Source organism: Lithobates pipiens, unplaced genomic scaffold, assembly GCF_037356315.1.
Source record: "Lithobates pipiens isolate NorthernLeopardFrog02 unplaced genomic scaffold, aLitPip1_a1.2 Scaffold_10, whole genome shotgun sequence".
NCBI classification, from domain to species: domain Eukaryota; kingdom Metazoa; phylum Chordata; class Amphibia; order Anura; family Ranidae; genus Lithobates; species Lithobates pipiens.
The window spans coordinates 112,058,416-112,072,123 of NW_027507686.1; the positions used below are offsets into that span (position 1 = coordinate 112,058,416).

General features: G+C 40.0%; 1 protein-coding gene across 31 annotated transcripts in view; it reads right to left on the bottom strand.

The window, feature by feature from the left end:
- Nucleotides 1-13,708, bottom strand: part of LOC143934091 (neurexin-2-like) — a 3,463,823-nt gene that overhangs the window by 509,061 nt on the left and 2,941,054 nt on the right. For all 31 annotated transcript variants that reach the window (XM_077457482.1, XM_077457436.1, XM_077457661.1 and 28 more), the window contains one exon: nucleotides 8,441-8,612. In XM_077457482.1, coding sequence (XP_077313608.1) covers nucleotides 8,441-8,612 — 172 coding nt within the window. The remainder of the gene's footprint in view (nucleotides 1-8,440; nucleotides 8,613-13,708) is intronic.

The window sequence follows — 13,708 nt, forward strand, 5'->3', positions numbered from 1 at the left end:
AAGCCTTTCTAAGGGGACTCTTTATCCAGCAAATTGCTGGAAATAAAGCTAAGATGAGGAATCAGGAAGAGGAGGCCAGGAAGGCAGTGCTAGGGGCAGAACAGCAGTATATTATTAACCCAACCCCATTTACTCAGAAGGTATGGATAGAAAAGCAGCAAGAGTATAAGATGACTATCAGGAGAAAGATAGAGAATAGATGTATACTTCAGAGACAGGTGAACTTTGGGGAGGGTGAAAAAGTGAGTCGCTTATTGTCTCTATTGGTTAAAACAAACACCGCCCCTTCAACGGTACTAGCGGTTAGGACCCCACAGGGGGAGATCACTTCTGAACACCTACTATTATTAAAAATATATTTCACCATTATTATTGTTCTCTATATAAATCTCAGAGGGGGGGAGAGGGGGGAACGGCGGTTAATTTTTTGGGAAATATAAGTATACCAACATTATCAGTGGAAGATTCTATGGCAATGGAGGCCCCAATAACTATTGATGAACTTCGTAAAACGGTGGCGGAGATGCCCAATCTAAAATCACCAGGACCTGATGGGATACCTATCGAGGTTTATAAGAAATATGGCGAGGTCTTGTTGCCAGAATTGCTGGAGGCATTGACCCAGGCTTTGATGGTGGGGACGCTGCCTCCCTCAATGTTGGAAGCTAACATAGTGGTTCTCCCCAAGGAGGGGAAAGACCCTATGGAGCCTGCTTCGTATCGTCCGATTTCGCTGCTTTGTACTGACGTAAAGATCCTAGCGAAAATACTGGCAACACGTTTAAAAAAGTTTATTCATACGCTCATCCATCCTGACCAGTCGGGATTTATCCCGAACAGGTCTACCAGCATTAATATATACGTAGAGCCCAGTTGCATGTCCAGATCCCGGCAGACGATGGAGGCCCCAGGGCAATATTAGCCCTGGATGCAGCCAAGGCTTTTGATTGTCTTGAGTGGGAATATTTGTTTGAGGTACTTGCTAGATTTGGGTTTGGACCAACTTTTATTAAATGGATAAAAATGCTCTATACTAATCCAAGTGCAAAAATAAAAATTAATAACGAGTATTCTGATGCGTTTCAACTGGAACGAGGTACAAGGCAGGGTTGTCCCCTTTCCCCTCTGCTTTTTTTGTTCTGGCAATGGAGCCATTGGCCATAGCTATTAGGGCTAACCCAGACATTCAGGGATTTAGGAGAGGCCAGATGGAGGAAAAGATCACATTATTTGCCGATGATATTTTGCTTTTTTTGGGAGAAGCTCAAGCTTTTATGTCCCAGGACACGCTCAAGGGACTGATTTCCTATATGTATGCTAGATTAGGGGATAAAACGTTGGATCATGAAGCCTTGCTCAAAAGTAGGAAAAATGGGAGAATGATGTAGGTCCTCTGTCTAATTCCGACTGGGATCGGATAATTGACTACGGCACCAGAGTTTCGATCTCCCCTTCCCAGAAAGCTTCCCACCTTTTTTTTTTCTATCGGGTGTATCATACCCCTAAGAAGATGTTCAAACTAGGTTGGAGAAACAACGATCACTGTCCTAGATGTGGCATGACAGGCGATTTCATCCATATGTTCTGGAGGTGCCCGAAGTTATTTAGGTACTGGACGCAGGTTATAGACCAGATCAACAGAATCTTTAATTTAACACTGAAAGCAACGGTCAGGACTTGTCTCCTGACTATACCTGAGGATTTTACAATTCTCAACGTTACTAAAATACCAGTGATTAGATGTCTCTTCCAAGCAAGGAAGTTAATTGCTCAACAATGGCATTCACATTTAGGCCCATTAGTTGAAACTTGGATGGCAAACATAAAAACGACAATTGGCAATGAAAGGGTCTTCTTCATTAAACAGGGCAATAATAAGAAGTTTATGAGCTTATGGGGGTCTAGTCTGGGGAAGTTGGGTATTCTACCATAGGTGGACGGGCTGCAGCTTTTGCACGGAAAATTGACTTTCCCTATGAGTGTCCGGTGTCTTTTTCCCCTCTGGCTGGGATTTTTTATTTTTTTTTCTCTACTATCTTTACACTTTTGCTCTTTCCTCCCTGCTGGCCTCTCCAGGACTTTGTTTGTTAACCTGCGAACGTTACTGGTACAGAATTGGAGAGAGGAGGGAGGAGATCATATTGAAATCAAGTGTATGAGGTGATCCTGTGGGGATAGAGGGGGGGGGGGGAGGTGGGGGAGAAAAATTTGAATTTAGGTAGGGGATGCCAGGGGAATAGGTATAGCTATGGTATACACTATGAGAACACCAGGGATGGGGAGGTTTCTCACCATTTTGCTCATTTACTTTATTTGTTTGTATTTTATCAAATAATATGACATTTTTATGTGACCACAAGGAATTTTTGTGAAAATTTATGAAATTAAATAAGCCACGATGATGTGAAATTATGAACGAGACACTAATGAGCGGCAAGTTGAATGTAGTCTCTGGTCCAAAAATACTGATTTGGAAAAAAAGGGAAAAAAAAAAAAAAAGTTTAGGCCAATATGTTTTCTTCTACATATTTTTGGTAAAAAAATTGCAATAAGCATATATTGTTTGGTTTGTGCAACAGTTATAGCGTCTACAAAATGGAGGATATATTTATCATGATTTTTTTTTTTTTACTAGTAATGGCAGTGATCAGCAATTTTTAGCAGGACTGCCACATTGCGGCAGAAAGATTGGACACTTCTGACACTTTTTTGGGACAAGTGACATTTATGCAGCGATCAGTGCTATAAAAATGCACTGATTACCGTGTAAATTACACTTGCAGGGAAGGGGTTAACACTAGTGGTGATCAAGAGGTTAAATGTGATCCCTGGGAGGTGTTTCTAACTGTGGGGCAAGGGTACTGACTGGGAGTACAGAGAGATCACTGTTCCTAATCACTAGGAACAGACGATCACTCTGCACTTCCTGGTCAGAACACAGATCTGTATGTTTACATTGACAGACCCCAGTTCTGGCTCTCTGTGGAGCGATCGCAGGTGGCTGGCGGCCATTGCGGCCGCTGGCCACGCGCATCAGTTCCAGTGCCTGCTATAGATTTCATACGGACCAACATACAGCTACAGTGAACGAGTCAACCTGCAGCATAAAGATGGCAGCTGGTCCGCAAGTGGTTAAAGACATTAAAAATTCAGTTACGTTTACCTTACACTCTTCCTTTATAGATGACTGAAGACACTATGTTATTCTGTTTTTTTATATAAATGGAACCCGCTAAAATATTGTGGGAGTGTATGCTCCCAACTCTCACCCAGGTAGTTTTCTCCATAAGCGGTTTGCTAGATTGCATAATGTTAAGAGTGGTAATCTTATAGTGTGTGGTGACCTAAATTTGGTTGCGGATCCTACCCTAAACTCATCTGCTGGCCGAATAGCTCGCTCCCTTTCCTCCTGTCCTCTTCTGCTTGTAGAGGATGTCTTTGATATCTAACGCTGCTGCCACACATCCGAAGGACTACATATTCTATTTGCACAGTCATAACTCGTATTCATATATCAATTATTTCATTGAGTGGTTCTTACAAAAAGCTGTGTCTTCTGAGATTGCAGACACAATGTGGTCCAATAATGCCGCTGTATGCCTTACTGTCCTTTTGTATGTATATGGCAATGTAATAACAAACTTCTCCAGGAACCTAGCTCCAACAGTGTGCTCCTTCAATGTCTCTGTGACTTTTTCCACCATAATCCTGTGTCTGACACTGATGTTTTTATGGCATGGAATGCACGTAAGCCATACACCCAGGGTATGTTTATCCAACTGGTGCTAGGGAAAGGAAAGGTAGAGCTTGCAAAAACACAAGATATTCTTGCCTCTATCCACTTGCTAGAATCCCAAAATAAAGCCTCTCCCAATATCTTCAAAGCCGACATGTTTGCTAAACTAAGAATAGAGTGGAGAACTCTTTTAAACAAAAATCACAATATTATGTTGTGGCAATTTCTAGTCTCTCACTTAAGAGCACTACATTTAAAATCCCTTACCTGTATCATTCAACTACTAGGAAAAGAGTAACAATCTCCCAGGTAATTGTGGATGCTTTCACTGATTATCATGCTTCACTATATAATTTGACTGTAAATCCTAATACTCCCCAGCCATTATCATCTGCAGTTTCTGCTTTTCTTGACCACCTCCATCTTCCATCTCTTGCTCCTTCAGACTTGGCAGATCTCAGTTGCCCTTTTACAGATCAAGAAATTGTCAGTTTTATTAAAACCTTGCCAAAGGGTGAATCCCCGGGCCCTGACAGGTTCTCCAATGACTATTACCAAACATTTGGTGATTGTCTAGCACCAAGCCTCATTGCATTGCATAATGCTGCTATTCCATTTGAGATGTTGAGGGCGCACAACCTCCACAAGTCGGGGAAAGGCCCTGATTGCCCTGCAAATTTTAGACCAATTTCTCTTCTCAATTCAGATGTAAAATGGTATGCTAAAATACAAATAAAATAAATAAATAAAATGCCCATCATCTATCAGATGTCATGCCCAAATTTGAACAGGCTGACCTGTTGGGATTTATAGCATGCAGACAAACATTTGATGCAACGAGACAATTGCTGAATATTATACATCATGGGTATTTTGTATTTCCTTACCAAAACTGATCAGGTGGGCAACTTACTCTTTGCAGACCAGGGGAGAGCACTGCCAGTCTCTGATTTACCCATTACCACTAAAGCATCTGTGTTAGCGTGGAGGAAGTTAACCCTCGCCTCTGCCAATTCTCAGCAAAACAAGCAGGTACAATAACCGATTAGTACTCTGCAATCATTAAATCCAGACCGCCCCATCCTCCATTGGACACTTTATGACATTCGTTGGGTCCGAGATATTATGACAAGGTAATCCTGCTGATCCCAAAATCAATCTTACAGAAGTTCCAACAACCACAAAACTGGTATTTCACACTAGTGCATATTAGACACTTTCTATCTTCCAAGCCACATCCCCTAGTTTCCATACATCCTAAACTATTGCATTTCCTTACTTGCACAAAAAAAACGCAAAAAGATATTTATTTAATCTACAACTGACTTCACAATAAATCTAATTTTAGTAAGAATAATCTCATGGACAAATGGGAAGCAGACTTGAACAATACATTTTCTGAATCTCAATGGAAATGAGCGATACAATCCATGTATAATGTTATCCACTGCATCATGCACTGGGAATTAGCCCTGAAAATTAATCTTAGATGGTATCTCACACCATATAAATTAGTGAAGCTGTACCCTGATTGTTTGTCACTCTGCTGGAGAGATTCCACCCCACGGGTAATCTATACCACATTTTATGACCATGCAAGAGTATCCACAGCTTCTGAAGGAAGATCTTTCAAATTATTTTAGGAATTTCAGGAGTCCTAACAGCCTCTAATTCTGGCCTTGCCATATTAAATATTGGCTTAGACTCTTTACCTATTTTATATTGTAAAGTTATAGCTAACCTGTTGTTGCTGCAAAACTGACCATTACGCGCAATTAAAAAAAAGGATCTTGCCCCTAACCCTTCAGAAGCTGTGAATACAACACACCTTCACTACTCTTATGAGAGATCGATTCCTATATATTCTGACACGCTCTAAGCATTTGACAAAACTTGGAAGCCATGGCTTGATTGGTTAAACCGTCAAGACATTTAATACCTTCAAGTACAACCCAAGTCCTTCTGCACCTTGTGTTACCTTTTGTGTAATCATTTGTTATGATTTTCAGAAAAACCTTATATACTGTCATGCTATCTGAATATAGGACACACTACATACAGTAAACTTCCAAGTTCAGCTTGAGTTTGATGTTGTATTTGGATTCAGATTGTATTAATGTATCATACTTTAGTGGCTGCGTATGCAATCCTTTGCCTATCAGTTTTAATTCCTGAAAGTTCCCGAAAATCTTAATAAAAATTATTAATAAAAAAAAAAACAGCTGGATGCATCCCAAGGAGTAAATTGGACTGTGCTTAACAGAGTTTTTTTGCCTTTCTCTGGATCAGCTGTGACTATAGGATTCTGTATATGATGCTTTTCTATTTTATTTTGTTTTTCTATTAGTTGAATTAATAGACTTTTTTTGAACCTGACTAATTATGTAACTATGGTCAAAATTCTGTTGTTATGGTTCCATCTCTGCTGATGCGATTCTGGTTGTGTCAGTGTGGTAATCTCTGCAGACATGTCTCTTTATGTACTAGTAATGGTTCCGTCTCTGAGCACATAATATTGGTTGTGTCCACTGTGTATAATGTGCCATACACACGGTTGGAAATTCCGATGGAGAGAGTCAGATCGGATTATGTTGTCGAAATATCCGATCGTGTGTGGGCTCTATCGGACTTTTTCTGTAGGAATTTTTGACGGAAACATTTTGAGAGCTAGATCTAACATTTTTCGACAACAAAATCAGATCGGACTTTTTCCGATCATGTGTAGAGAATTCTGACGCACAAAGTGCCACACATGCTCAGAAAAAATTTGGAGATGAAAGCTATTGGCTACTGGCCTCTACGTAGTCCCATTGTACGTTTTGTATGTCACCTCGTTCCGAACGATCAGATTTTCCGACAACTTTGTTGGACCGTGTATACGCAAGACAAGTAGCGGCCAAAATCCATCAGAAAAAATCTGATGGATTTTGTGGCTGGAATGTCCGACTTTGTGTATGGGGCATAGGTGATCATTTACTCATGTTTACCAGAAACAGCTTGCTATGTGTGTGTGTGTGTGTGTGTGTTGAGGAAGGAGGTGACACAAGGTATCTGGCCAAGGGGGAAGAAGTGTAAAGCCTACCCCTATATGTGAGCTGGGCTTTGGGTTTTAAACAGGACATATAAATCACATGTATACCACAAAGAGATTAATAAGTATCATCTAGTTTGTGTGCGTTTAAAATGCCTTTCTTCTCTGTCAGAAATGTTTAGATTTATTTTTTGATCATTTTCACTTCTACTGTCTATACTAATTACATAAGCAAGACTGATAAATATATATTTGTATAAGCATGTCTGCACACAAAATAATATGCTAGTAATATCAGCCTTGTGAGAAAACAATAAATTACATTGATCAATTTATTTACAAAGGTCTTTCAAGAAAAATAATTGCAGTAACCATTTTAAAAGTTTCCCAAATCTTGCATTCCAATTATAATTTTGAGTTTCAGTTAACTATATGTGGTTGTAGTGGAGGCAGAAAGGATTAAAAACTAAATGCTAGTTAGTTCTGTTTAGATATTAATTAAGATGCTTAGTTAGAAATGTCTAACATCAAATCGGCACATGATTTTAAGCATTAGATTTATGAGTACTTTTTCTTTCTTTAATTAAGGTTTAATTTTTAGTCAGAATTCAGTCACTCACATACATTAAAAGGTCAGGATCTCAAATCTTTTACTACAAGCTACCATACAGCATGCAATTTATATATAGTTGACAGAAAAAATCTGGTTGAACATTTTCTTTAAGTAGAGGATGAGTCTAAATTTCAAGTATTGGTACATAAAACTTTCCAAATCCCAATATAGGAATCATAACGTAAAATACACAGGTATTCTTCGATGTATAACCTCTGTGTCAATTCCTATATTTTTATTGTAATGTTTGACCTTGGAAACAATGTGTTAATGATGAACAACATTAAGCACTAGAAAAAAAGGAATTAAGCACCTTCCCCAACAAAAAAAGCCTACTATATTTTACATTGAAACAGATTTGCTTGATTTCAGACGTATTTTGCCACCAACGTGTGGAAAATAATTTCTGCTGGACTATTCCAGCTATTTTTTGTTTTTCTTTCATCTCAGGCTCTCTAATTACTTTTTTTTCTCCTTATACTTAATAAGTATAAGTTTAAAAGAGACCCTATCATGTCTCTAAATAATGTAATCCATTTGGTCTCTGCAACAAAATAGCTCTTATAGTTGCCTCAGCAAAGGCCCATGTGTCCTACCTCCCCTTGGTTCCACTGCTGCAGCCTCCACTAGAGTTTGCAGCATTTAAACCTTCTCGAGAATATCCGATGCCTGTGACTCCTACCTTTTTGATGGCTCCTTTTATGACCCCTATGTCATTGCAAGACAAAGCAGGAAGGAACCACAGCATGTGGTGGAGCATAGAGGCACATGAAGAAGCTGGGGCACATGAGCCACCAGGAGAGATGAGTTCTTCTCTTACAGGGGCCTGTATGGTTGAGTACTTTAGAGAGCTGGAAGGTCTTTCTAAGCAGCTTTAAAGTGGAATTAATTCTAAAATTGTATAATATAAACATTATAATAAACACTATAATCAATTAATTGGCTTATACAAGACAGTTAAAATATGAAGAATAACCTTTTAAAAGCAAATTATTTATGTGGAGTCCCATACGCTTTCAGGATACTGACATCCCAAAAAGTGCATAAGAGCTTTCCTCACCTGCAGGGTATCTCTCATTGACCGGCCAGCTGTCCACCTGCAGGGTAGCATTACCCCCACTACGGGTAAATCGTACCACATGATACTTTCCATCGCTTACAATGGCCCCTGGCTCTTCAATCGTTATATCATCTGTGCCCACGTTAAAAATCACCCCCACTGTGCCCTGGTCCTAGAGAAGGAAACAAAATAAAGAACAGTTAGTGCATATATCAGTCATTATTCCAAAACATACATAGCATAAGAAGGTTTAATGCGATGCTAAACTCAAAAGCAAAAATGAAATATATTGCAATTACCAAACATTAGTTGTGGCTGCATTCATTGTTTTTTTTTTCCTTGTATTTTCACCTGGTGATCTGGTATGTTACATACCTCCTGTATTAACGTACTCCCACTCTAAATGAAGGCGCAAATGCGCAACTTTGGACAGCACCTTTGTTAGTCTGAGGGAGGGGAGTGTTAGATATATTATCAGATTTGAATACACAAACTAATTGAAGCCAAAGTCCAGCTCAAACTGCAGTTACAGCAACAACTTTTTTTCCTGTTTTGGGATAAAGGTTTTACATGATTAAATAAAAGCTGACAATGGTAAGCACTCCTGTCAGTGGTAAATGGTTGCCTCAACACTCGTAACTGCTACATTTGCAGAACAGATTGTTCTCTTGAAAAATGGACTTACTGGCTAGATTATCAGATGAAATTAAAGGAAACAATGCCTAAAAAAGATAAATAATGCAGTCATCACATCTAAGAATCAGTAAGTTGCAATATAACAAATGGGTTAAATATATTGTGAGGTTAAAGTGGTTATAAACCCTTACAAACCACTTTGACCTACAGGTAAGCCTAGATTAAGGCTTACCTGTAGGTCCAAGAAATATCTCCTAAACCTACACAGTTTAGGGGATATTTACAAAAAGACAGAGCGTGCAGGTGCACTGGGCATGCTGCTGCTAACGGCGATATGCGTTAGTGGCGGCTCCCGTGCCCATGTGCGGGAGTGATGTCATCGCTGCTCCGGTGTTGTGAGTGCCCAGAGCAGCGATACCCGGAAGAATATGGACGCTCCGTGCTACAGGGGACAGCGGTGACATCGCTGGCTCCTGTGTCAGGTAAGTGACACATAATGGGCTACTATGCTATGCATAGTAGCCCATTATGCTTTACCTTTGCAGGGAGACAACAAGGAAGTAAACCCATCAGGGTTTACTCCCTCTTTAATACTGCTTTAAATCCAATTTTACTGTGGGTATATATATGATTTTAGGTACCTTAAGTAATTATATACCTGGATGTTTATGATAAACAGAAAAACAAATCAGCACAATAAATACAAAATACTAACAGCAGCTGGACATTCATTTTTATGTATATTATTATTTTTTTGTGCTGCATTTACCTGGATGTTTATGCCTAGACATATTGATAACCTCTATTATAATATATACACATTCTTTTTTTCTTTTGTTTTCTTTTGGGGGGGGGGGGGGGGTTTCAATGTTTTCTTATAGATGAGTTTGCTCTCTAAAATACTCCCAGGGAAGTGCTTACTGCCTCAAAACATGTTGAGAAAATGTGGATAAAACCTGTTGTGGTAGACCACAGGAATTAGCTTTTGGTATCACTCTAATTATTGTATAGGGTCAATATATGATCATTACTTGTTCGTACCATATTATACATTAATGGTGGTTGATGTTAATCTAAATATTGGTTATTAATAGTACACGTAGATAATGATTTTATATTCTGTATTAACCACTTAAAGACCATCCTACGCAGTAATACTGCAGCAGGTTGGCTCCCCTGGGCAAATTGCGGTAACTGTATGTCGGCTGCTTTAAGAGCTCCAGGGGGCAGCACGCGATCGCTCCAGACAGAGACAGAACGTAGATCTGTCAATGTAAATAGCCAGATCTTCTTTCTATCAGGGGAGGAAAGACAGATCTGCTGTTCCTACTGATTAGGAACAGCAATTGGTCTCCTCCTCCAGGCAGTTCCATCCCCCCACAGTTAGAAACACTCCCTAGGTAAATACATTTAACCCCTTGATTGGCCCCTAGTGTTAACCCCTTCCTTTCCAGTGACATTTATACAGTAATCAGTGGCTATTTTTAGCTCTGATCTCTGTATAAATGTCAATGGATCCAAAATAGTGTCAAAGTGTCCAATCTGTCTGCTGCAATCCAACAAAAAATTTGCTGATTGCCGCCATTACTAGTAAAAAAATAATAATAATAAAAATGCCATAAGTCTATTTTGTAGACACAATAACTTTTGTACAAAGCAATATACACTTATTGTGATTTTTTTTTTACCAAAAATATGTAGACAAATACATATTGGCCTAAACCGATGAAAAAATGTGTTTTACATTTTTTTTTAAAATGGGATATGTATTATAGCAAAACGTAAAACATTTTACTTTTTCCAAAATTGTCAAATTTTTATTTGTTTATAGCGCACGTAATAAATACCACAGAGATGATCAAATACCAACAAAAGAAAGCTATATTTATGTGAAAAAAGGACATACATTTTATTTGAGTACAGCATCGTACGACCACGCAATTGTCAGTTAAATCGCTGCAGTGACGTAATGGTAAAAAAATGGTCTGGTCATTAAGGGGGCAAATCCTTCCAGTCCTTAAGTGGTTAAGCATGATAGAGAATTCATCCACAGATTAATTATTATTTCTATATAAGTAGTTAAGATGACTGCTTCAGCTTATATGATAAACAACTTCTTGGGGGCTTTCCTGGTATTTGTAATATTGGTAATATGTAAGAGGGTGATATGTCGGGGTGATTTGCCATTGGTATGTCATGTGTATGTGGTTAAGATAAGGAGATGTGCCATGTACACATGTTGCTTTTGATTAGTGTTGTAAATTGTTTTATTAATGTATACTGTCAGATGTCTCCCAGTGTAAGTTTTACTGCAATATGCTCATGCGAGCGTGTCCACACATACAGACACCGGTGAAAGACCGTTGGTTGCAGAAAAATTCCTGTGGTCGTAGAGATCTGTGTGCCGTTTAAGGGATATTTGCTTATGCCTCATCAAGAGACTGGCCACCTCATGGCGACTGCATCTATACTCCCGCGCACATGGGAACATGAGTATGATTGTATAAAACATGGCTTGCTGAGCCTTGTGGAGTGAGGTTTGTGCCAATAGTAAATGGTGGGAATATGCACATGGTCCTGATTACAGTAATGTTCGCAGTGTTTGCATCTGCCACAATACGAGGCGCATTGTCTTGGTTGCCTGCGTGTATATTTCTGTGCGCAGTAAGCGGGAAACTGCACATGTTGCTCTGCACATGACCTCCCAACATGATGCCATCCTTTGTGTCTGTGTTACATGGTTTTATGCAAGCGGGCTTTCCCGGAATATACAAAAGAGCTGTAATTGTGTTCATTAGCGCAGCAAAATTATTTGCTTATAGGCGAAGCTCATAATTTTAAATAGTCATTGTTAAGGAGCCAACAGAACTTTCTAAACCAGCAGGCCTTGAGGGGGAAAAGGGATACAGAACCAGACCAACAAAAGGCCGGCCTATGGTAAGACAACCATACTTCAAGTTTTTGAAATTTTTTGCTGTTTCGGGATCAGGATCTTGATTTTCTGTCCGCTGTATCATGTCAATTCAGCTGAGCAAAATAACCTTTTGTTTTTCTCTCTCTTTCTGTATAAGACTTTCTGTATAAGACTGATAAGGCTGTGTTAAATAGTTGGAATAATGGTTATAGTGATAAAGGCTCAAACAATAACTGTTCCCAAGGTAAAGTGCAAGGGGTCTCTGGATGCAGAGTCTGACAAAAGCAATTCAAATTGTCATGGGCAATGGGTAGGGGGGGGGAAATCAGGTCTCCCAGTCAGACAGCTGCACAGTACATGAAATCTGGGTATGGGGCTAAGGCCCTTAGAAGTTGGCATACATGGCCAGAGGGTACAGCATGGGGCATTCCTTTGGAAGGTAATGTTGATGTCTGGGGCGGGAAAAACTCATCACCGATTTCGAAAGGAGACTCCAGACTAAAAAAAACCTTGGCAGTAGCTCAGCTAGGGCAGGGTATACAGAAGGCGATTTCAGTTCGGAAAAAAATTGCATAATGTATACTTGGCCCGAGGGGATAGCCAAATTCGATGATCCCATAAGAGAAGCAGAGGAAGCCCTCTCTGGATTAACCCTAACATTGCCTGTCCCTAAACTCCCTTGGATGCACAGCCAGGCTTACTTGTCCACAAGATCCACTGTCGCTACACCTGGCAATGCGATTGAGTCAGTCATTACACCTGGCGATGTAATTCGGTCAGTTGCTACACCTGGCGATGCAATTCAGTCAGCCTTTGCACCAGTTATGCCAGTCCAGCTCATCTTTAAGAGTCTGGAGGGGGTAATGTTAGGAACACTTAATGCTCCTGCTCCTCATTCCAGCATCTGTGTTTTGGCTATTGCATTCTCATTGTCTTTGTCCACCTGCAAGGTGCTTGATGTGGTCAGTCACCTATTATAAGCAAGCAAAACACTCGGTCTCATGCTTGTGATAGACAATGATACATGTGGTGTTCCTGATCAAGCTCCCTGTCTGCCCTGTTCTGCTACATTGGATTTCCCTGTATATGACTTTGGACCGGATTTTGGACTATTCCCTGATCTCAGATTGCCTTTTACCTGGACTGTCATAGAACCACACTGTCTGCTAACAACAAGTATCTGTTTGCTTTGCTCAGTTCGCATCTGCCCTGACGTGGTGGCCAGGCACTATAGCATTGTCTATAAGTCCTAGGGGTAACCAAGTACCATTAGGCCTGCTTGCCTTATGGGAAAAAGGGCTGCTATAGGTGAAGAACATAGTAGCCAGCTATAGTGTCTGACCACCTGTGTTGGGGTAGACATGACACCATCATAGTACACCCGGGAGGAAATGATGTGAAGAGAAAACGGCAGGTAAATGTTTTGCAAAGAAAATGCAGGAAAATATGTAGTGGATGGTAAACCACTTTTCAAACACGCACATAGTTCTGTCACAGATCATAAACTAGCCTTTGTGGAGAGGTCACAGAATCAGGCATGCACTGGAATTTAATGAGGAGTGTCACAAAACTTTATGTGGACTTAATGAGTTCAGGAGCAGACCGAGCACATTTGAGCGACACAGGGTGTGATTATTTCTTGATGGGATTGCAAGAGATGGTCACCGTGTGTCTAAACAAGTGAACTCAGGGATCACATATGGGTCGACAATTTTAAG